Source organism: Oncorhynchus clarkii, chromosome 20, assembly GCF_045791955.1.
Source record: "Oncorhynchus clarkii lewisi isolate Uvic-CL-2024 chromosome 20, UVic_Ocla_1.0, whole genome shotgun sequence".
Lineage (NCBI taxonomy): Eukaryota > Metazoa > Chordata > Actinopteri > Salmoniformes > Salmonidae > Oncorhynchus > Oncorhynchus clarkii.
Genome location: NC_092166.1, coordinates 38764346 through 38790098, shown reverse-complemented (window position 1 = coordinate 38790098; position 25753 = coordinate 38764346). Strand labels below are relative to the sequence as shown.

General features: G+C 43.3%; 1 protein-coding gene across 1 annotated transcript in view; it reads right to left on the bottom strand.

Moving 5' to 3' along the window:
* Positions 1–8508, bottom strand: part of LOC139376335 (myomegalin-like) — a 134907-nt gene extending 126399 nt beyond the window's left edge. Inside the window, exon 1 of the mRNA XM_071118747.1 lies at positions 8252–8508. Coding sequence (XP_070974848.1) covers positions 8252–8298 — 47 coding nt within the window. The 5' untranslated portion in view covers positions 8299–8508. The remainder of the gene's footprint in view (positions 1–8251) is intronic.
* Positions 8509–25753: the final 17245 nt, after the last annotated feature.

Sequence of the window (25753 nt, the reverse complement as noted above, 5' to 3'; positions counted from 1 at the left end):
AGTTTTTGAGCTAGCTAACTGATCTAGTGTTGTCGCTAACTTAATAGTTTTAGAGGTGAATAACTTTCAGAAAGTAATAAATTACTTTGGTAAACAAACTAAACCATATTCATACGGGTTTTATGACCTTAGAAATGACCGAATGGTCATATTTGGGTGAGGAAATCCAATAATTCCTTCAGCTACCAAAAAAAACACATTTGAACTGACCGCCATCTTGCACGCGCCCTTGGTAAGAACATTAATATGATGGTGGCCCACTGGCCCTGCTGCTGATGGGTAAACAAAAGGCAGTTGCTGCAGATCAGACTTTTGGGAGAAGGGTTCAACTGCAGCATGCAATTTGGGGCATTCCTGCATGTGGGCATTAGTCACTTGGGCATTCCTGAACAACAGTAAAAAGACAGGCTATATACAGTAGCGAGACTATAAAGGTAGCGAGGCTACATACAGACACCAGGTCAGGCTGATTGAGGTAGTATTGACATGTAGATATGATTAAAGTGACTATGCATACTGTATATGATGAACAGAGAGTAGCAGTAGCGTAAAAGAGAGGTTGGCAGGTGGTGGGTGGGACACAATGCAGATAGCCCAGTTAGCCAATGTGCGGGAGCACTTGTTGGTCGGCCCAATTGAGGTAGTATGTACATGAATGTATAGTTAAAGTGACTATGCATATATGATAAACAGAGAGTAGCAGCAGTGTAAAAAGAGGGGCTGGGGGGTGGCACATAATGCAAATAGTCCGGGTGGCCATTTGATTACCTGTTCAGGAGTTTTATGGCTTGGGGGAAAAACTGTTGAGAAGCTTTTTTGTCCTAGACTTGGCACTCCGGTACTGCTTGCCATGCGGTAGTAGAGAGAACAGTCTATGACTGGGGTGGCTGGGGTCTTTGACAATTTTTAGGGCCTTCCTCTGACACTGCCTGGTGTAGAGGTCCTGGATGGCAGGCAGCTTAGCCCCAGTGATGTACTGGGCTGTACGAACTACCCTCTGTAGTGCCTTGTGGTCAGAGGCCAAGCAATTGCCATACCAGGCAGTGATGCAACCAGTGCTCTCGATGTTGCAGCTGTAGAACCTTTTGAGGATCTCAGGACCGATGCCAAATCTTTTTAGTTTCCTGAGGGGGAATAGGCTTTGTTGTGCCCTCTTCACGACTGTCTTGGTGTGTTTGGACCATGTTAGTTTGTTGTTGATGTCGACACCAAGGAACTTGAAGCTCTCAACCTTCTCCACTACAGCCCCGTCAATGAGAATGGGGGCGTGCACGGTCCTCCTTTTCCTGTAGTCCACAATCATCTCCTTAGTCTTGATTACGTTGAGGGATAGGTTGTTATTCTGGCACCACAGCCAGGTCTCCGACTTCCTCCCTATAGTCTGTCTCGTCGTTGTCGGTGATCAGGCCTACCACTGTTGTGTCGTCTGCAAACTTAATGATGGTGTTGGAGTCATGCCTGGCCATGCAGTCGTGGGTGAACAGGGAGTGCAGGAGGGGACTGAGCTCGCACCCCTGGGGAGCTCCAGTGTTGAGGATCAGCGTGGCAGATGTGTTGCTACCTACCCTCAGCACCTGGGGGCGGCCCGTCAGGAAGTCCAGGATCCAGTTGCAGAGGGAGGTGTTTAGTCCCAGGATCCTTAGCTTAGTGATGAGCTCTGAGGGTACTATGGTGTTGAACGCTGAGCTGTAGTCAATGAATAGCATTCTCACATAAGTGTTCCTTTTATCCAGGTGGGAAAGAGCAGTGTGGAGTGCAATAGAGATTGCATCATCTGTGGATCTGTTTGGGCGGTATGCAAATTGGAGTGGGTCTAGGGTTTCTGGGATAATGGTGTTGATGTGAGCCATTACCTACCTTTCAAATCACTTCATGGCTACGGACGTGAGTGCTACGGGTTGGTAGTCATTAAGGCAGGTTGCCTTTGTGTTCTTGGGCACAGGGACTATGGTGGTCTGCTTGAAACATGTTGGTATTACAGACTTAATCAGGGACATGTTGAAAATGTCAGTGAACACCTGCCAGTTGGTCAGCACATGTCCGGAGCACACGTCCTGGTTATCCGTCTGGCCCCGCAGCCTTGTGTATGTTGAACTGTTTAAAGGTCTTACTCACATCGGCTATGCAGAGTGTGATCACACAGTCGCCTGGAACAGCTGATGCTCTCATGCATGCCTGAGTGTTGTTTGCCTCGAAGCGAGAATAGAAGTGATTTAGCTGGGCAGCTCGCGGCTGTTTTTCCCTTTGTAGTCTGTAATCGTTTGCAAGCCCTGCCACATAAGACGAGCGTCGGAGCCGGTGTAGAATGATTCAATCTTAGCCCTGTATTGACGCTTTGCCTGTTTGATGGTTCGTCGCAGGGCATAGCAGGAATTCTTTTAAGCGTCAGCTCTACCCTTTAGCTCAGTGTGAATGTCGCCTGTAATCCATGGCTCCTGGTTGGGGTATGTACAGTCACTGTGGGGACGACGTCCTCGATGCACAATTGATAAAGCCAGTGACTGATGTGGTGTACTCCTTAATGCCATTGGAAGAATCCTGGAACATATTCCAATCTGTGCTAGCAAAACAGTCCTGTAGTTTAGCATCTGCTTCATCTGACCACTTTTTTATAGACCGTGTCATAGACCGTGTCACTGGTGCTTCCTGTTTTAATTTTTGCAATCCCTCCATCAGTGCTTAGACTGTCCGCATTAGGCTGAGAGAGGCTCGACTGAGGGCTTGTAGGCCTGTTGTAGTAAGGCAGGTCCTCACCAGATATCACTGGCAACAACATCGCCTATGGGCACAAACCCACCGTCGCTGGACCAGACAGGACTGGCAAAAAGTGCTCTTCACTGACGAGTTGCAGTTTTGTCTCACCGGGGGTAATGGTTGGATTCGCGTTTATCTTCGAAGGAATGAGCTTTACACCAAATCAAATCAAAAGTTATTGGTCACATACACATGGTTAGCAGATGTTAATGCGAGCGTAGCCAAATGCTTGTGCTTCTAGTTCCGACCGTGCAGTAATATCTAAAAAGCAATTTAACAATTTCACAACAACTACCTTATGCACACAAGTTTAAAGGAATTAATAAGAATATGTACATATAAATATATGGATGAGCGATGGCCGAATGGCATAGGCAAGATGCAGTAGATGGTATAAAGTACAGTATATACATATGAGATGAGTAATGTAGGGTATATAAACATTATATAAAGTGCCATTGTTTAAAGTGACTAGTGATACATTTATTACATCCAATTTTTTATTATTAAAGTGGCTAGAGATTTGAGTCAGTATGTTGGCAGCAGCCACTCAATGTTGGCTGTTTAACAGTCTGACGGCCTTGAGATAGAAGCTGTTTTTCAGTCTCTCGGTCCCAGCTTGGATGCACCTGTACTGACCTCGCCTTCTGGATGATAGCGGGGTGAACAGGCAGTGGCTCGTGTGGTTGTTGTCCTTGATGATCTTTTTGGCCTTCCTGTGACATCCGATGGTATAGGTGTCCTGGAGAGCAGATAGTTTGCCCTCGGTGATGCTTTGTGCAGACCTCACTACCCTCTGGAGAGTCTTACGGTTGTGGGCAGAGCAGTTGCCGTACCAGGCGGTGATACAGCCTGACAGGATGGTCTCGATTGTGCATCTGTAAAAGTTTGTGAGTATTTTTTGTGCTGTTGCGCCTTCTTCACCATGCTGTCTGTGTGGGTGTACCATTTCAGTTTGTCTTTGATGTGTATGCCAAGGAACTTAAAACTTTCCACCTTCTCCACTACTGTCCCGTCGATGTGGATAGGGGGGTGCTCCCTCTGCTGTTTCCTGAAGACCACGATCACCTCCTTTGTTTTGTTGATGTTGAGTGTGAGGTTATTTTCCTGAAACCACACTCCGAGAGATCTCACCTCCTCTCTGTAGGCCGTCTCGTCGTTGTTGGTAATTAAGCCTACCACTGTAGTGTCGTCTGCAAACTTGATGATTGAGGCGTAAATGGCCACGCAATCATGGGTGAACAGGGAGTACAGGAGAGGGCTGAGAACGCTTGTGGGGCCCCTCTGTTGAGGATCAGCGGTGTGGAGATATTGTTTCCTACCCTCAGAAAGTCCAGGACCCAGTTGCACAGGGCGGGGTCGAGACCCAGGGTCTTGAGCTAAATGACGAGTTTGGAGGGTACTATGGTGTTAAATGCTGAGTTGTAATTGATGAACAGCATTCTTACATAGGTATTCCTCTTGTCCAGATGGGTTAGGGCAGTGTGCTGTGTGATTGCGATTGCGTCGTCTGTGGACCTATTGGGGCGGAAAGCAAATTGGAGTGGGTCTTGTGTGTCAGGTAGGGTGGAGGCGATATGATCCTTGACTAGTCTCTCAAAGCACTTCATGATGACGGAAGTGAGTGCTATGGGGCGATAGTAATTTAACTCAGTTACTTTAGCTTTCTCGGGTACAGGAACAACGGTGGCCCTATTGAAGCATGTGGGAACAGCAGACTAGGATAGGGATTGATTGAATATGTCCGTAAACACTCCAGCAAGCTGGTCTGTGCATGCTCTGAGGACGCAACTAGGGATGCCGTCTGGGCAGGCAGCCTTGCGAGGGTTAACACGTTTAAATGTTTTACTCACATTGGCTGCGGTGAAGGAGAGCCTGCAGGTTTTGGTAGCGGGCCGTATCAGTGGCACTGTATTGTCCTCAAAGCGAGCAAAGAAGTTGTTTCGTTTGTCTGGGAGCAAGACATCAGTGTTCGCGACAGGGTTTTGGTTTTCTGTACTCTGGAGCGGGATCGATTTGGAGGTGGAAGGTCCGTCATGGTCCGGGGCTATCTGTCACAGCATCATCGGACTGAGTTTGTTGTCATTGCAGGCAATGTCAATGCTGTGCGTTACAGGGAAGACATCCTCCTACTTCATGTGGTACCCTTCCTGCAGGCTCATCCTGACATGACCCTCCAGCATGACAATGCCACCAGCCAAACTGCTCGTTCTGTGCGTGATTTCCTGCAAGACAGGAATGTCAGTGTTCTGCCATGGCCAACGAAGAGCCTGGATCTCAATCCCATTGAGCACGTCTGGGACCTGTTGGATCGGAGGGTGAGGGCTAGGGCCATTCCCCCCAGAAATGTCCGGGAACTTGCAGTTGCCTTGGTGGAAGAGTGGGGTAACATCTCACAGCAAGAACTGGCAAATCTGGTGCAGTCCATGAGAAGGAGATGCACTGCAGTGCTTAATGCAGCTGGTGGCCACACCAGATACTGACTGTTGCTTTTTTGATTTTGACCCCCCCCACCCTTTGTTCAGGGGCGCATTATTCCATTTCTGTTCGTCACTTGTCTGTGAAACTTGTTCAGTTTATGCTTAATTTGTTGAATCTTATGTTCATACAAATATTTACACATGTTTAGTTTGCTGAATATAAACGCAGTTGACAGTGAGAAGCATTTATTTTTTTGCTGAGTTTATAAAAGCATGCCATAGTTATGGAATGCTGTTTGGGTCTTTACGTGTCAAAGAATATACACGTAAAATAAGCTTTTAATTAATTTTAAGTCAAATAACAAAATTGTATTATAGAATGTTGTGTGTGATGAATTTGCACGTGCAAACCAAGTGCCACCACTACTATCAGAGGCACTGTCAAAGCTGTACAAAAAGTTTGCAAAGAAGCACCCACTGGCCACGAAGGATGTGTTTACAATACTGTGTTGGTAATAAGGCATTATTTGTTCGACCGCAACTTCTTTGCTATTTAGCTAGCTTTAGCCTAGTTAGCACCAATACAACTTGTTTTTTGGGGAAGAACATTGTTTGCATCAAATCCATCAGCTAGTTAACTTTTTTACGACCAGTACTGTCCAGAGCTTGAGGAGGCAGCACTGTCCAGAGATTGGGGAAGGCAGCACTGTCCAGAGATTGGGGAAGGCAGCACTGTCCAGAGATTGGGGAAGGCAGCACTGTCCAGAGATTGGGGAAGGGAGCACTGTCCAGAGATTGGGGAAGGCAGCACTGTCCAGAGATTGGGGAAGGCAGCACTGTCCAGAGATTGGGGAAGGCAGCACTGTCCAGAGCTTGGGGAAGGCAGCACTGTTCAGAGATTGGGGAAGGCAGCACTGTCCAGAGATTGGGGAAGGGAGCACTGTCCAGAGATTGGGGAAGACAGCACTGTCGAGAGCTTGGGGAAGACAGCACTGTCCAGAGCTTGGGGAGGCAGCACTGTCCAGAGATTGGGGAAGGCAGCACTGTCCAGAGATTGGGGAAGGGAGCACTGTCCAGAGATTGGGGAAGGCAGCACTGTCCAGAGATTGGGGAAGGCAGCACTGTCCAGAGATTGGGGAAGGCAGCACTGTCCAGAGCTTGGGGAAGGCAGCACTGTTCAGAGATTGGGGAAGGCAGCACTGTCCAGAGATTGGGGAAGGCAGCACTGTCCAGAGATTGGGGAAGGGAGCACTGTCCAGAGATTGGGGAAGACAGCACTGTCGAGAGCTTGGGGAAGACAGCACTGTCCAGAGCTTGGGGAGGCAGCACTGTCCAGAGATTGGGGAAGGCAGCACTGTCCAGAGATTGGGGAAGGGAGCACTGTCCAGAGATTGGGGAAGGCAGCACTGTCCAGAGATTGGGGAAGGCAGCACTGTCCAGAGCTTGGGGAAAACAGCACTGTCCAGAGCTTGGGGAAGGCAGCACTGTCCAGAGCTTGGGGAAGACAGCACTCTCCAGAGATTGGGGAAGGCAGCACTGTCCAGAGCTTGGGGAAGGCAGCACTGTCCAGAGCTTGGGGAAGACAGCACTGTCCAGAGATTGGGGAAGACAGCACTGTCCAGAGATTGGGGAAGACAGCACTGTCCAGAGCTTGGGGAAGGCAGCACTGTCCAGAGCTTGGGGAAGGCAGAACTGTCCAGAGCTTGGAGAAGGCAGCACTGTCCAGAGATTGGGGAAGGGAGCACTGTCCAGAGATTGGGGAAGACAGCACTGTCCAGAGATTGGGGAAGGGAGCACTGTCCAGAGATTGGGGAAGGGAGCACTGTCCAGAGATTGGGGAAGACAGCACTGTCCAGAGCTTGGGGAAGGGAGCACTGTCCAGAGATTGGGGAAGGGAGCACTGTCCAGAGATTGGGGAAGACAGCACTGTCCAGAGATTGGGGAAGACAGCACTGTCCAGAGCTTGGGGAAGGGCAGGTGCGCGAGACAACTTTACCAGCACCATAGCAATACTTATCAATTAATCATTGTGACATTGAAATACAAGTGATAGTGTAATCAATGTGTAATAACTATGCCTGTTAAATGATTATGTGAAGTGCAGTCATATTCAGGTTCTGATTGGTCAACAAGCTTATTTGACACGTCAAATAGTGTTATTTGACAGTTGACTTGTATTTTTGACATGTAAAGACTCAAAAGGCGTTCCATACATAGCATCCAAATGTTGACTCTATTGCACACCTCAAGGTGTCACGTGACTGGCAGGCTGAGATCGTCAATTCCCTTGGTCAGACGTTGCGTGCATCAACCAATGGTTGCGTGACACGTAATCAACTGTTTCATCGACTGACAGATTGCTATAACATATGATGTGGATTGCTGATATTTAAAATATCTATAAAGGTGTTGTAAGATCTGGCAGGCATCGGCAACTCCTGGGCAGAGGAACACGCCAATAGCCATCTGTCCAACATCAAACGATGTATGAGTAAGTAAATGTATCGAAAACCGTCCAAATCCTCTTCAGGTACTTGGTTTTCTAAATTACTTGTCTTTTTTGTGTACTATGATATGCGCTTTGAGATTAGTTGAAAAGCTCTATATAAATTGAATGAATTATTATTAAATAATTTATTACATGGCCTAATTAATGGCCTAAATTGCATAGGCCATAGCTTGGACACGCGAGTTTATGACAGGATGTTCTTATTTCTACAAAATATTATCTCCACATAATGATCCCAATATTAAATGTACATGTAAATATACACGACAGAAAATGTTGTTCGGTTTGTAAATGTTTAGGAGATCATGCAAATCTGCTGTTAACACCATAATAACAAAGGCCTTGTAGGCTATGTAAATAGCGCGGATAAATTATCGCAAGATGGTTATTGTTGAGAACACAATTCCAGTTGATATTTTCGATTTTACCCTCAACGACCATTGTAATTGTGAAACCACCACCGTGGAAATTAAACCGTTATTCCGATAACAATAATATTAGACTGCATGCTATTCAATCATGCCACCATTCACATTCTCAAGCCCGAATCATAGAACGAGATTTTTACCTTTCAGACTCGCTCCAGGTCTGTTCTGGCAACGAGGTCCAATCCATATATTCCGTCAGTTAAAGGGTAACCTTGCGGGGAAACCCGAGCACATCATCCTGCCATTAAAGGCTTCGATAAAAACACGACATGTCTGTGATGGGTTCTCCAACCATTACTGCGTTTGGAAGAGGCTGCACGCCTTGAAATGTGCCAAGGAGGCGGCGGGGGTTATTGTCATACACACGACCCTCTACACCCCTCCTCCAGCTCAACATAAAAGTCGCAGTGTTGCCTCGAATGTTTCTAAAGTGTCTATGGGGTTTAGGAGAATAGGATGTTTTAGATAGAATGTCTGACAACAAGAATTTTCAGAATGGGCTACATATGTTTTGAATGGGTAGATACAGTCAGTGGCGACCCGTCATTCAGGGCAGGTGGGGGTTAGCTAAAAAATACATATATCTTTTTTGTTGTTGCCTGTTTTGCATGTTATTTTGGAAATAATACTTGTCACATATCTGTTTGCAAACAATGTAAATAATAATAATACAAGCATGTTCTCTTTTTTGCTTTCTTGAGTAAGGCAGCTCCAAAATGCAGGTGTTTCAGCCTAGCTCAATGCTTTCTGTTGTTGGTGGGGCAGCCAGCGGAATATACGGAGCGTAGGGGTTGGTACTGTTCTCGTTTTGCACCGTGATTGGCTCAGTGTTCTGTCACTCATGGGGACACTACCTCAGCAAACTCTACCGGGAGAGCTGAAAATTCAAGCCCCTTGGGGGCTGCCATAGATTTACATAGAAGTGCCCATCCAAAAGGCTCAAGGTCATTGGCCACAGATAAAATTATGTCAAATTACATTATATCTAGAGTAGCTTTGATTGGATTGATCATGTCAATATCATACTTTTAAAGTCTTAGCTAGCACTCATCATCATGAATCAAGTCGACAATCTACTGGTAAATCCTTTTAAATCCTTGTTAGATGAAGATGAATAATTTAGAGAAACTACAGATACAACGTATCGGTGCTCATCGGCCATTGGACATAAACATTACACAACAAGTTGGATATCGCATATTCAACAATGAGTGATTTGGAAGGAATCAGTGGCTAACTGCAAGCATTGCAAAGCATTCACTAGCCTGCTATTCAGTGAAGTGGGTGTGTGGTCCACGTCTGGGTTAAAGGGCCTCGTTTCAAAGCTTGCTGTTAATCCAACATGACTTCTGCCACTGTCAAAACAACTGTAAACTCGGAACTGGGAAATCTCAGACTTTAGTAAATTCAAGACAACTGGGAACTCTGAAAAAACACGAGCTCCGACTATGAAAATATGTTTTGAACAGTCATCCAACTGGGAATTCCATGTCGGGAACTCAGGCCTCTTTCTAGAGCTCCAACCGGAAAAGATCACTGACGTTATGATTCAATCTTGTTGTTCCCAGTTGTATTAAAAGCACCATCAATCCAGAGAATTCCAGACTTTGATGACAAAATTTGATGACAAAACTTGCCCACGAAGGACCACCGCGCCACCATCCTGTTCAAGTGAGCACAGCACAACAAGGTGAGTTCAAAAATGTATTGTATGCTGCTGCATAAATTATGTAATATACCAGGGAGATATGTATACTGTAGCTAAGAAAGTAATACTAAGTGTATGTTGTGTAGTAAGCTGGCACCCATGTGCCTCACCTTAATAATTTGGTCCCTTTTCCCCTCATAACTTAGCCTTCTGTTTTGACTTGGTGGTGCACATGTAGCGTATAGCATGTTTTAGAGAAATGTAATAATTTCTCTATGCTTTCATTGTTTGCATATATGCCCCCTTTATTTATCATACGGTTCTGACTTGGTGTACAGGGAGAGTACTGTAAGAACGGCCAATGTTCTGAAATCTGGTGCTGTACATTTCAAAAGTGCTGAACAAATAGTTATATTGACTACGTCCATCCTAGCTCGCTCATTAATGTCTTAATCGAAATTACGGATTGCCTCTTATCCGCTTGTCGTCCCCTTTTGGCATAGTTTGTACATCTCAATTGTTAGTAGAAACCACATTTGCTTAAGCAAGTCAGCCATATCAGCTATGTTTTTTTTGAAGGCAGTAAATGAGGCTGATTGAACTGTTTCGCTGCCAGACAAGGCTCCGCTGATAGCCAGGTGTAGCCGTGGTAAGGTGTTGGGACTCTGCTGTTGGGACTCTGATGTTGGGACAGTTTGTGGGCACTGTTTGTCACTGTTATAGTGGAATTAATGTATTGTTTAGTGTTGTGTTGTATAGTGGCTTTGCTGGCATGCACCTAATAACATTTTGGGGAGTTTGTCAAACCAAGATTTACATGCTAAAATTGCCACTGGATACAGCAAGCTGACTGTATTTATGTGATGATTCACTGTTCTCTTTAGCCTCATTTTCAAAAATGTTTAGACCAAATGTCTTACTTCAAAATTGATAGGTGAATGTAGCTCAGGTAAAAGAGAACACAGAAGACCAGGGGCAACTCAGTAACAATCCAATAGGTTTATCATGGAGTTTTGAGAAATGTGACTGTTTTACTGTTTTGCTATTGGAATAATGTGAATTATGCACATGTGTGATACAGAATAGCTTACCTGTGTTACTGTGTGCGTGAAATGATGTTGAGGTACATAATGTGTATGGTCACCTAGAATGTCATGGGTGTAAATGAGTTGTAATGTCCCTAAGAGGCACTAGATGTCCCCATAAGCTTTACAATTACTGTTTAACCAGCAACCTAGTGTGGGCGACTGTATTGTGTTTGAATACTACAATAATAACTTGAATATGTCAACCATTAGAAGTTAAAGAGTTCAACATTAAAAACATACATCAGCTGAAAAATATCTGATACAATCTTGAAACAAGCTATAGATCTGTACAGTTTGTGTCCTCTCAAGTTTCTGTGGCTTTTGGTAATCGCAAAGGGGGTTCAGTTCAGGCTTGAAATATTGTTTTGTTTATCAGCTGTGTCACCAGAAAACTGTGATAGTGCTTTAGATGGGTCACAGACAAGCTAAAAAAAAAGTGTATCACATCAGTTTAAAGTCTTGTTAGAAAACTCACATGGTTTCTCTGTTTCCTCTCTATTATTTCAATTTCTAGGTCCACTCCTGTCTGGCTTCCCCGTATGTCTCCATTTATGCATCTTCCCAAAAACCATGCGGGGTCCGGAACAGGGCGGGTGTGGCTCATTCAGGTTACCATTGGAGATGACCCAGATGGCAGGGGTATGTTGGTTCCCCTCCATGACCTGCTCCTTGATGTTCTCTACCTTGCAAACCTCCTATAGCTCTGATTTGGTGTCTGGAAGCCAGTCAGCAATGAACCTAGCACATCCTTGGCCTCACACACGTTCACCGTCACCTCTGGCTGCTCCCCGAACGGACAGGTAGTGGGGGAGGGACGTGAGGCAGAACTATGGGGTCAGGTGTTGATAAATTGACAGATGTTGCAGGTAAGCACTGTGAGGTTGATTGCATGTGTTTATAGGACTTATATTTTTGAAATCGAAGTGTATCTAATGAAGGTAGTTTACAATATATGTGTTACTTAGAAAATGGGACCCAGAGGGCATCAGAGTTTAACTAACAAAGTAATTGCATGTGGAGCAGGGACCACTGACTAGCTGCATTTTGCTATTATCAAGCAGTGGGGAACCGTCATGGCCCTCTATGCAGAGAGGGCCTAAGGATAGATACAAATCTGTATATATTTTTATATATTATAACAATGAATCTTTTTTTTGCCTTAATTGTAACGGACTTCCTATTGCATTTCTTCAGTTCGTGTTGGAAAAAGAAGGGTTAATATCCAAGAGAAAAAAATATCCAATCAGAATTTTTCTTTGGGAGTATCTTGGTAGTAATAATCTAGCTCGGCTCGACTCTCATTAGCTAGGCCCTCAGGCTTTGAATAGAAGGCACCAGCCAACGTCATTGACACTGACTTCAATTAGAGCAGCATTTTGGAATGACAGTAGAATCAACCAATCACATATTGTCTTGTAATAGGTGGGACAATTGTATGATGCTTCAGGGCCCTCTAGGGCCTCAGTATACGTTACTAATTCAGAGCCAATAGCGAGCCTTATCTTGTTTTCTCACGCTGAGCCTAGCTAGCTGGCTAGCTTTTTGCAGTGAGTGTGTGTAACGAGTGTATGTAATGATAGCGAGGGCAACTGCAGAGAGAGTAATCAAGGATGATGTGGTGGCTAAATTGTTGGCATCGCCCTTTTCAAGACTAACTTTTAATGAAAAGTTCAATCTTGTACAGACCAGGAGACCAAATCCTGCACTGCCTGATTTGGTGCAATGAGGAAAGATTTTTGAAAGGCATTTTCAAGTTAATAATTATGAGCACTATCCGTGGATACTCGGCTGTGAGCTGACAAAAAAGCTTTACTGTAGGAATTGCTTCACCATGGATAACAGCTCAACCTGGACAACTGGTTTAAAAGATTTAGCCTGTTTGACAAAGTCAGCACTTTGACACCAAAACTCAACTTCACACCTGAGAGCTACAGTGAGTTTAAAAACATTTGGGGAAACAAGAGTAGACCTTCTTAACGAGCAGCGGCGTAATGAGACACTTGCTCACAATGATAAAGTCAGGCACAACAGGGAGATTCTAAAGCGCCTTATTCATACGGTTGTGTTTTTAGGCAAGCAAGAATTAGCATTCAGAGGACATGATGAGGGTAAAGAATCAGCTAATAAGGGAAACTACTTGGAAATACTGGATTTCTTGGCTGAGTATGACAGCACTTTAAACTGCCATTTGGCTATGGCTACCGTGTTCACAGGTACTTCCAGCAAAATCCAAAATGACCTGATACACGCGGTCGTGAATGCAATGACAGATGTCATGAAGGAAGAATTGGCGAAAACCCCCTTTGTAACCATTATGTTTGACGAGACGACAGACATCAGCAATGAAGCCCAAATGTCTTATGTGTTGCGTTACACTACCGATGGTGGAGTGAAGGAACGTTTTTTAATTTTTTATTTGAGGATGGAACTGAGGATAAATGGGCAGAAGCGGTTGCTGCCCGAATTGTCAGCTTTTTAGAGGAGTGTGAATGCACTGCCAAAGTGAATGCACTGCCTAGTGGCACAGTGTTATGATGGGGCCGCAGTCATGGCCTCTGGTATAAACGGAGTACAAGGTGAAAGAATCTATCCCACAAGCTCTGTTCATTCATTGCTATGTGCACTGTGTATGAAACAAGGCGGAACTCATTGAACTCTTTAATACCTAGTGGACCGTCACGATGACTCTGATGAAGACACCGTTCACAGCGCAGATGGATACATGATGCACCTGACAAGCTCCGAGTTCTGCTTCCTGCTATCCGCATTCTACTCCATATGTGCGTACTCCGACGTGCTGTTTGGGACACTGCAGAACAGGGAGTTTGTCATGCAGTTCTGCTTCCTGCTATCCGCGTTCTACTCCATATGTACTCCGACGTGCTGTTTGTGACACTGCAGAACAGGGAGTTTGTCATGCAGTTCTGCTTCCTGCTATCCGCGTTCTACTCCATATGTACTCTGACGTGCTGTTTGTGACACTGCAGAACAGGGAGTTTGACATGCAGTTCTGCTTGTCCAGGGTGGACGACTTCTGCAACACCACAGAGAGGGGAAAAAGACAATTAGATTCCATCTACGAGGACACTGAGTGAGACCGGAGTACCAAGGGGGCGCAGGACACATAAGCAAGGAGACGTCCGCGGGCAGTACCAACAGCTACACTGAGTGAGACCGGAGTACCAATGGGGAGCAGGACACATATGCAAAGAGACGTCCGCGGGCAGTACCAACAGACACACAGTGCGATCATCGACAACATTGCCACTCAGCTAAGAAACAGGTTCAATGACCATGAAAGGCTCATGTTCCTTGCCCTCCTTGACCCACAAAAGTTCCAAATATATAGGGAAACGGCAAATTTTCCAAACGCTGTGTAGTCTATGGCCCTAATTTTGATTTGCCGCGGCTTAAAACAGATCTTATCGTTATGTGCTCAATGTCTGACTTCGAGGGTAAGAGCCCGGCTGATCTGCTCCACTTTCTCCAGCAGAAGAGACTAATTGATAGTATGCACCAAATGTATTTGCTTTCCTGACTAGTTTTGACCATTCCAGTGTCCACTGCATCAGTAGAAAGAAAATGTTCTGCACTAAAAAGGATCGAGACATATTCCAGGAACAACACTGGATCGGCTCGACTGTCGGCCCTGGCTTTGATCTCAATCAAAAAATAACTTTAAAATCAAAAGACAAGCAACCTGCCATTTCCCATTTCATAAAGAAGGACAGGTTAATGGACTTTGAAATGATAATCATAATGGTGAGGGGACTTTTTGTTTTCATCTACAGCTTGCTTTTTTGCTGCTATCTCGTTCATATCATTTTGAGTACAATGTGTAACGTATTATTTCAGCTTTAGACCCCTGGTTGTGTGGTAAAAACAGAGGTAATGACGTTACAATTGGAAGTAGTGGGTACATGACATTTCGCGTTGTGGTGCATTTTTTTTATTGTGCATGCTGGCGATACAGTGCAACTTTTTTCTCTCTGACAGCATATACTGTACGTGGTCTTGAAACAATGTGAGTAGTTGTGTGGTTGAATTTATTCCACCACTATTTGAGTGACTGTTTGTTTTGGCAAATGTTTCTTTGAAACGACGCAAGCGTCTTTTCCTCTAACGTGGTTCCTGCTATCGATATTTGCAACCGTTGTGTACGTGTGCTGCTTCTGTGAGCCACAGCCGAGGCGTGGCTTAGGACTGTTTGAATCTGTCATCAAATAATTGCTTCTCTTACATTAGGTCTGCAAAAGAAAGGTCTCAAGGCATGCTCTGTATCCCCAGGCATCCGAGTTCTCTATCTCTATGTATGACATCAGGTCTTTTTCCTCAACTGAGGACCTAGCTCCAATGGTCACGGTTCGCCACTGTTATCAAGAAATCTGCTGGTACCTCTTAACTGGTTAGGACAGCTCATGAGGTTTCCGAAATATCTGTCGACTAGGTGTGACTCTTATGACTAAAGAGACTTCATGCATAGATTTGATTTTTACCCTTAAGAGTAGGAGTAAAATGTCTCTATTCTCAGCACTTACGACCAATGTTTTACATTGGTCGTAAGTGGCTATGTGGCTTTGTGGCTATGGCCCTGGTTTCATTGACGAACTCTTTTGGCATAGAGGAACTACTTCACTGCCTTATCCGTGTGAATAAAATACAAAATGGTATCTAGCAAGATGGAGATCAGGGAGGTTATTTTTAATGAGTGCTTTTTGCAAGTGGCTAGTTTGCATCAACTACCTTCACTTAAACCACCACAGATGGTTTGCATGCAAACTTCGCTTTCGAATCACAACGTTCTGTCATGTCTGTCTTGTGATTTGTTGGGAGTGTTCTCTTTCTGAAGAAAACCCCAGATTTTTCCCCCCTTATCGAAGTTGCCGAAAGATAACATAATAGCATTCTTACCAGGTTGTGGATCAGGTCCATGTAATAACATGATAATGACATACTGTACCTGCCAGGATGTGGATCAGGTCCATGTATTAGCATTATAATGACATACTGTACCTGCCAGGTTGTGGATCAGGTCCATGTATTAGCATTATAATGACATACTGTACCTGCCAGGTTGTGGATCAGGTCCATGTATTAACATTATAATGTAATGACATACTGTACCTGCCAGGTTGTGGATCAGGTCCATGTATTAGCATTATAATGACATACTGTACCTGCCAGGTTGTGGATCAGGTCCATGTATTAGCATTATAATGCCATACTGTACCTGCCAGGTTGTGGATCAGGTCCATGTATTAACATTATAATGACATACTGTACCTGCCAGGTTGTGGATCAGGTCCATGTATTAGCATTATAATGACATACTGTACCTGCCAGGTTGTGGATCAGGTCCATGTATTAGCATTATAATGACATACTGTACCTGCCAGGTTGTGGATCAGGTCCATGTATTAACATTATAATGACATACTGTACCTGCCAGGTTGTGGATCAGGTCCATGTATTAGCATTATAATGACATACTGTACCTGCCAGGTTGTGGATCAGGTCCATGTATTAGCATTATAATGACATACTGTACCTGCCAGGTTGTGGATCAGGTCCATGTATTAGCATTATAATGACATACTGTACCTGCCAGGTTGTGGATCAGGTCCATGTATTAGCATTATAATGACATACTGTACCTGCCAGGTTGTGGATCAGGTCCATGTAATAACATGATAATGACATACTGTACCTGCCTGGTTGTGGATCAGGTCCATGTAATAACATGATAATGACATACCAGCCTGGTTATGGATCAGGTCCATGTAATAACATGATAATGACATACCAGCCTGGTTGTGGATCAGGTCCATGTAATAACATGATAATGACATACCAGTCTGGTTGTGGATCAGGTCTATGTATTAACATGATAATGACATACCAGTCTGGTTGTGGATCAGGTCTATGTAATACCATGATAATGACATACCAGCCTGGTTGTGGATCAGGTCCATGTAATAACATGATAATGACATACCAACCTGGTTGTGGATCAGGTCTATGTAATAACATGATAATGACATACCAACCTGGTTGTGGATCAGGTCCAAGTATTAACATGATAATGACATACCAACCTGGTTGTGGATCAGGTCTATGTAATAACATGATAATGACATACCAACCTGGTTGTGGATCAGGTCCATGTATTAACATGATAATGACATACCAACCTGGTTGTGGATCAGGTCTATGTAATAACATGATAATGACATACCAGCCTGGTTGTGGATCAGATTCTTGAAGTTTCAACATATGCTGAGCACTTGTTGGCTGCTTTTCATTCACTCTGTGGTCCAATTCATCCCAAACCATCTCAACTGGGTTGAGGTTGGGTGATTGTGGAGGCCAGGTCGTCTGATGCAGCACTCCATCACTCTCCTTCTCGGTCAAATAGCCCTTTCACAGCCTGGAGGTGTTTTGGGTCATTGTCCTTTTGAAAAACAAATGATTGTCCCACAGATGGGATGGCGTATTGTTGGATCCTGTGTTTTACATTATAGCCATTACCATATATATGATTGAATATTATCTGCTGTTGGCTTGTGTGGATGTATGTATGTGTTATAAACATTGTTAAAAGTGTCAATGCCATGGGCCTTTCTCATGATGGAAAAATACAGAGTAGCATGGGGTGTTGCAGAACAAGCGGTCTTTTGTTAGATAACAGGAGCCAGGTGCGAGATAACGGTATGGAGCATGAGCGCATGGATGTTCTTCACAGCAACAGTTACATCTATCAACAGAAGCGCCAAGAGGCGGGGACCCGCCTGAGCGCCTGCAATAGGCTGAGCAAGTTTAAACCATGCCCAGTCTCTACTGTGATAGGCCAACAGACGGGTTGGAACTGTCTATCACAGTATAAAGTATACACAGTATAAAGTATACTGTTTACATACATCTTGTCAGTTCTCTGTTCTGCCCTGCGTGGAATTACAGTGAGCCTGTATATACGAAAGTTGCATTTGCCATTTATTACTTAGCTAATAAAAAAAACATAGTATAAAATCGGTGACTCATTGTTATATTTATCCTGATACCAGATTCGAATTCACGCAACTCTAACATGGTGACCACCGACGTGATCTGGTAGAAGGACGACGCTGGAAGTTGTCCGGCCGATTGGCCAGTACTGTCGTCGGACGGTGTGTCTCACAAATCCTGACCGGTCAACTAAAAAAGGTAAGCAGACACCTGTTGTGAAAAACTAAAGTTCTACACATTGGAGTTATCCAAATTTAGTTTTGTGAGACACCTGTTTGATGTAAGTTACTAAATTTAAACTATTATGATGTGTGAGATTGGAAAATAGTTGAGAAAGTAATATCTCCATTGGCAACTGCAATTTTATTATTGATAAACAATACTTAATGATGCATTGTGTATGGGATGTACTAGTATGCCTGGCTGGTAGGTGGTAACAGAGAACACTTACTACATGTATGAATGGTGGGTAACGGGTGACCACCAAAGTGTGAATGGATAGTCTGGGACTACATGTATGATTCATTCTAGCTGATTCTAAAAGTGTGACTGTATAGTCTGGGACTACATGTATGATTCATTCTAGCTGATTCTAAAAGTGTGACTGTATAGTCTGGGACTACATGTATGATTCATTCTAGCTGATTCTAAAAGTGTGACTGTATAGTCTGGGACTACATGTATGAGTGGTGGGTAACGAGTGACCACCAAAGTGTGAATGGATAGTCTGGGACTACATGTATGATTCGTTCTAGCTGATTCTAAAAGTGTGACTGTATAGTCTGGGACTACATGTATGAATGGTGGGTAACGGGTGACCACCAAAGTGTGAATGGATAGTCTGGGACTACATGTATGATTCATTCTAGCTGATTCTAAAAGTGCGACTGTATAGTCTGGGACTACATGTATGATTCATTCTAGTTGATTCTAAAAGTGTGACTGTATAGTCTGGGACTACATGTATGATTCATTCTAGTTGATTCTAAAAGTGTGACTGTATAGTCTGGGACTACATGTATGATTCATTCTAGTTGATTCTAAAAGTGTGACTGTATAGTCTGGGACTACATGTATGAGTGGTGGGTAACGAGTGACCACCAAAGTGTGAATGGAAAGCCATATGATGCGAATGTGATGTACTAGGCAGGGCCAAGGGTGAATGACGGATATTTAAATTGATTACTCGGACTTATTTAGCCCTATGGACCGATTAGCCCTATGGAGAGGGTCTCTCTAAGGTCCTAACAAAGCATAGGTGTGTGTGAAGTACATCGGGTAGTAAAGTCGGCGCACTGACTACCAAGTTGGAATGAGACATTAAGTTGTTCTAGAAACGTGATCCGGTCGACACGTTAGTCATATGGGGTGATTGTATTTTTTATTTTGTACATTTGGTATTGAAGTAAAGGTGATAATCTGGGGGACACTAGACTAACATAATTGTCTTACTTTAGATCCGATTTAGCCGTCGACCACTTGGGTTTGAGTAAAGGCATAGGTTGTTGACAGTATTGTAGTGTACATAAAATGTCTTTGGAAATAGAAAAGGTGTTGAAAACGCTGAAGTCCACTCTAGAAGTGAATGAAGGCAGAGAGGGTAAGGAGTGGAAGAGACGGGGTGAGAAGCTGTACAGAGAATGGATAGAAGGCGGGGCCATTGCGTCTCCCACTGGTCTGCTTACTGGGGTGAATGAAGATTTGTGTGTGTATGGTGTAAATTGAAGCTTACTGGCGTGAATGAAGATTTGTGAGACTCAAATCGTGTGCATGAAATACGCTTGATAATTCAGTCGGGGACTAATATCGGTATGAATGAGGTCGGGGACCAAGCGAGTGTGGTACATTAGGTATTTCAGTTGGAGCTGGTACCGGTGAGAATGTTGAAAAAGTCGCAGGCTTGCTGATGAGATGTTTGCACAGAGTTATATCATAGAATATTGAGGGGGTGTGCATGACTGTGGGAAAAAGTGTTAAACTCTATTAACGTAAAATTCTGTGTGTAGATTTATATTATGAGGTTTGAACTATACTGATATTGTAGAATTACATACTCAACATCTGAACATACTTACGTTAAACATTAATTGAGCCACTGAGTAATAGATAAGATATGCACTACAGTGCCTTGCGAAAGTATTCGGCCCCCTTGAACTTTGCGACCTTTTGCCACATTTCAGGCTTCAAACATAAAGATATAAAACTGTATTTTTTTGTGAAGAATCAACAACAAGTGGGACACAATCATGAAGTGGAACGACATTTATTGGATATTTCAAACTTTTCTAACAAATCAAAAACTGAAAAATTGGGCGTGCAAAATTATTCAGCCCCCTTAAGTTAATACTTTGTAGCGCCACCTTTTGCTGCGATTACAGCTGTAAGTCGCTTGGGGTATGTCTCTATCAGTTTTGCACATCGAGAGACTGAACATTTTTCCCATTCCTCCTTGCAAAACAGCTCGAGCTCAGTGAGGTTGGATGGAGAGCATTTGTGAACAGCAGTTTTCAGTTCTTTCCACAGATTCTCGATTGGATTCAGGTCTGGACTTTGACTTGGCCATTCTAACACCTGAATATGTTTATTTTTGAACCATTCCATTGTAGATTTTGCTTTATGTTTTGGATCATTGTCTTGTTGGAAGACAAATCTCCGTCCCAGTCTCAGGTCTTTTGCAGACTCCATCAGGTTTTCTTCCAGAATGGTCTTGTATTTGGCTCCATCCATCTTCCCATCAATTTTAACCATCTTCCCTGTCCCTGCTGAAGAAAAGCAGGCCCAAACCAGGATGCTGCCACCACCATGTTTGACAGTGGGGATGGTGTGTTCAGCTGTGTTGCTTTTACGCCAAACATAACGTTTTGCATTGTTGCCAAAAAGTTCAATTTTGGTTTCATCTGACCAGAGCACCTTCTTCCACATGTTTGGTGTGTCTCCCAGGTGGCTTGTGGCAAACTTTAAACAACACTTTTTATGGATATCTTTAAGAAATGGCTTTCTTCTTGCTACTCTTCCATAAAGGCCAGATTTGTGCAATATACGACTGATTGTTGTCCTATGGACAGAGTCTCCCACCTCAGCTGTAGATCTCTGCAGTTCATCCAGAGTGATCATGGGCCTCTTGGCTGCATCTCTGATCAGTCTTCTCCTTGTATGAGCTGAAAGTTTAGAGGGACGGCCAGGTCTTGGTAGATTTGCAGTGGTCTGATACTCCTTCCATTTCAATATTATCGCTTGCACAGTGCTCCTTGGGATGTTTAAAGCTTGGGAAATCTTTTTGTATCCAAATCCGGCTTTAAACTTCTTCACAACAGTATCTCGGACCTGCCTGGTGTGTTCCTTGTTCTTCATGATGCTCTCTGCGCTTTTAACGGACCTCTGAGACTATCACAGTGCAGGTGCATTTATACGGAGACTTTATTACACACAGGTGGATTGTATTTATCATCATTAGTCATTTAGGTCAACATTGGATCATTCAGAGATCCTCACTGAACTTCTGGAGAGAGTTTGCTGCACTGAAAGTAAAGGGGCTGAATAATTTTGCACGCCCAATTGTTCAGTTTTTGATTTGTTAAAAAAGTTTGAAATATCCAATAAATGTCGTTCCACTTCATGATTGTGTCCCACTTGTTGTTGATTCTTCACAAATAAATACAGTTTTATATATTTATGTTTGAAGCCTGAAATGTGGCAAAAGGTCGCAAAGTTCAAGGGGACCGAATACTTTCGCAAGGCACTGTAGGTACGGGAGACGGGGCGACGGGTGTGGTCGATGTAAGACGGGAGTGGTGTTCTAACCAAGTGCTGAGAAATAAGGTAGATTTATTTTGTTCTTTTAATTAATTTACACAAGTACTTCCCGGTCATTGATTTTGGTTTGATTGTTCAGATAACACCATTGAAATTAAACAGGAGGTTAAGGTATACTAACATTATAATCTGTTTTCATTATGGGGAACAATGAAAGGCCCGCAGAGTGGATTGCAGGCTGTGTTTTTTATGTTAAAGGGACAGTATACGTTTATCACACATGTGTGTGTCTAATGGCTGGGTATTTAAGAAGTATTTTGGGGAGACAATTTGGAGAAACACGAATAAAACATGAAACATCGAGACAAATTATTTGAGTTTGAGGGGATTATCATAATTATTAGGTTTTGTTTTTGTAGTAAACGTTTGGGTTAAGGGGATTTCCATGTTCCCAGAGACATGATATCTTAATTTAAAACCTTTTATGGCTGCTCAGCGGAAATTTCAGAGTGACAACTAATAGTACTCGATACAACTCAAACTTTCATTAAAACACACATGCAGGGTACTCAATTAAAGCTACACTCGTTGTGAATCTAGCCAACATGTCAGATTTTTAAAATGCTTTTCGGCGAAAGCATGAGAAGCTATTATCTGATAGCATGCAACCCCCGAAATACCCAAAGGGGATTTAAACAAAATAAATAGCGTAGCCGGCGCTACACAAAACGCAGAAATAAAATATAAAACATTCATTACCTTTGACAAGCTTCTTTGTTGGCACTCCTATATGTCCCATAAACATCACAATTGGGTCTTTTTTTCGATTAAATCCGTCCATGTATACCCAAAATGTCCATTTATGAAGCTCGTCTGATCCATGAAAAAGCACCGTTCCAAAACGCAACGTAATTTTTTAAAATTTAAAAAGTTGCCTATAAACTTTGACAAAACACTTCAAACTACTTTTGTAATCCAACTTTAGGTATTAGTAAACGTTAATAATCGATCAAATTGATCACGGGGCGATCTGTATTCAATAGCAGCAAGTCTTGAAATCATGGTCCATATTTTCTCTATCAAAACTTCCTCCTGTGTACTCGACGACAGAAAGTGCCTATTCCTCATTTTACCAAGGATAAACTTCAACTCAATTGCCAGTACTGGCGACATCGGAAGCTGTAGGCATTGTAAACTGGACGCTATCTATTTTCCCTTGCCATAGACAATACAAAGACTGGCGGAGGGATATTTTTTTTGTGTTTTTTATGAACAGTTTTCCTTGGGATTTTGCCTCCTACACACGTTCTGTTATAGTCACAGACATGATTTAACCAGTTTTATAAACTTCAGAGTGTTTTCTATCCACACATACTAATCATATGCATATACTATATTCCTGGCATGAGTAGCAGGATCGTTGAAAGTTTCACAAGCAGGGTATTGAAAAAAGCTGCAAAAATTGTGAACAGCCTCAAGTCAGATTTTTAAAATGCTTTTCGGCGAAAGCATCAGAAGTTTTATTTTCTGATAGCATGCACCCCCCACAAGCCAGCATTTTTTAAACAAAGATTTTGCGGTAGCCGGCGCTAATAACGCAGAAATAAAATATAAAACATGGTTACCTTTGACCTGCTTTCATGGCTCTCCTATATGCCCCATAAACATCACTATTGGGTCCATTTTTAATTAATTTGTGGTCATATATACCCAAAATAGCTTTGTATTTTTTTATTTTTTAAGAAATTAATTATCGTTTTTAAAACCTGCGTAATTTTTTAAAATTAAAACCATCGACATGTTTTTCACAAAACACTAAAAAAATCCTTTTGTAATCCAACTTTAGGTATTAGTAAACGTTTATAATCTATCAAAATGATTACAGGGCGATGTCTTTTCAGATAGGTCTTCACTTGCAAAAACAATGCCATCTGATATCTCCCTCAACTGCATCCGGGTGCAAGACCTTGAAGGTTGTCAGACAGAAGGATTTTCAGAGAGGAGAAGTTTTAGAAGGGGAGCCAGGATGAGCAAAGATAACAGAATGTGTAGATAACAGTTACTGAGTGGAGACAAAAGGGAGAATTGGACATGTGGAGAATGAAAGGGGCGCTCCTACATGATAATGTCAGAACAGAAGGATAATATACTAATCTTACCTAAGTCATTATTTAGAGTAGGTAAGGTTGTTACCTGGGCAGAGCCAGGTATCAAAAGGGGGATGGGTAAATTGTGGTCTAGGATAGGATGGGGCCTATTGGATAAGAAACTAATAATAAATAAATAAAATGCTAACAAATGGGCATAGAAGTTAAAGATATAATCAGATAAAACATGAGAAACTGTTTGTTAACCAAGCCTGTATGTCCAGGATTTTATGCATTACAGGTGAACTACAGGTGAAGTCACTCAATCCAGTCCCAGAGGCTTGTTGGGGGGACCATACCAAGGACTCCTGGTGACAGCTAGCTGAAAGAGCTACCCGGATTCATATCGCACAGCGGGAGGGTAAGACACACTGACACTGTCGAACAATAAACAGTGTTCGAGAGGAGAACTGGAATTAACAGAATTCCGGGGGCCATCTCTCGAATGAAGTAATCCTCCCTGTCCTATCACCCCTGTTTTTGTTCATAGAAGTGAAGGTGTGTCTGGCTCTTGCTAGTGATGTGTTCTCGGGGAGAGGGTGGGGCTTCACATGGAAGCTGTTCGTCTGAGCTGTCTTATCGTGGGTGCCATATTCCTGATACAGCACGTCCTACTTGAGTATGCGGAGAGTGGTAATTTGACCCATGGTTTAGACGATGAGGATTTTGTTCCAAAACAAGCATAAGAGATCCCTAGATCTGGGTAGACAGGAAGTTAGAGTAGAGGTTGGGAAGGATCTCTCAATGGAGTTTTATGTAGACCAAATGGGGTCTCTAACTACATGGCAGTCTAGGACTCTGAGCCATTATGGCATATATCGGTGCAGGTTCCCATATTGATCGTGGACACAGGTCATAGCTCATTTGGAGAGAGAGGGCTATATGAATCCACTCACCCAGTATGGAAGGAGGTGGAGTATAGTGAAGGTGAGAGTTTTTGATTGTAATCCGGAGAGAGGGATGCATTGCATAAAGATACGCCTAACCCTTTAAACAGTAATGAAGGAGGATCTAGGGTTGTGGTATGATGAATATGACCAGGTCTTGGTCGACACCCTAGTATGGTTCTGGGTAGAGGAGTTTAGGCCAGTATGGTAAAGCTGTTCACGAAAGCAGGAATGCCAGATAATGACAGTTGCATTGACTTGCACGATTTATATCTACAGGTTCCTCCCTTTACAGTGACCGGAGGAGATTATTACCGTTTGGCCCGGTACAGTACTCTTGAGAAATGATGTCAGGGCGAGGTTTTACCGACAGATTGGACAGGATTATGCTCCCTTGTACATTTGGGAATGCCTTTCACACTCATTCAACACCAAGACATGAAGTTTAGCCAAATGGGAGAAAAGAGCTACTCCATCCGGGTGTCTTGATGACAAAGTATACATTGATAACATTGGGGTTCCACGGGGGGTGCCAGATGAGTTCAAAGCAAGAAATAAGATCCTAGCAGGATTAGAGTTAAGCATTTCCGGGTGGTCTACTCTCAATAAGAACGTGGACTGGATTAATTATATTTATTATAATCAACAGCGCTTTAACAATTATACCAGAGATGCTATTAAAGGTTTTGCAGAACAGACTGAAGCAACCAGCATGATGGCTTGGCAGAATAGAATTGCATTAGAATTGCATTGGCTGAAAAGGGAGAAGTATGCGTGATTATCGGGACCATGTTTGTGCTTACATCCCAAATAACACAGCTCCGGACGAATCAGTGCATCACGGGTACAGGTAATGGCATTGATTATGGGAGATTGCCTGAAGCTGATTGCAGTAATAACATAACCATTAATGCCACTTGGCCAGTTACAGGCCTAAACAAAACTAGTGGTCTGGCTGATGTGTGGTGGATATGTGGACCCAAAAGAGTGCTGAGACCCATTCTTAGAGGAGACTGGCAAGGTACGTGTGCTCTGACCAGTTTGAGAATTCCACTGACCATTGTTGATGTTACTGCTGAACAGCTGTTGGGTTCTGTATCCAGGGGACCTGAAAACA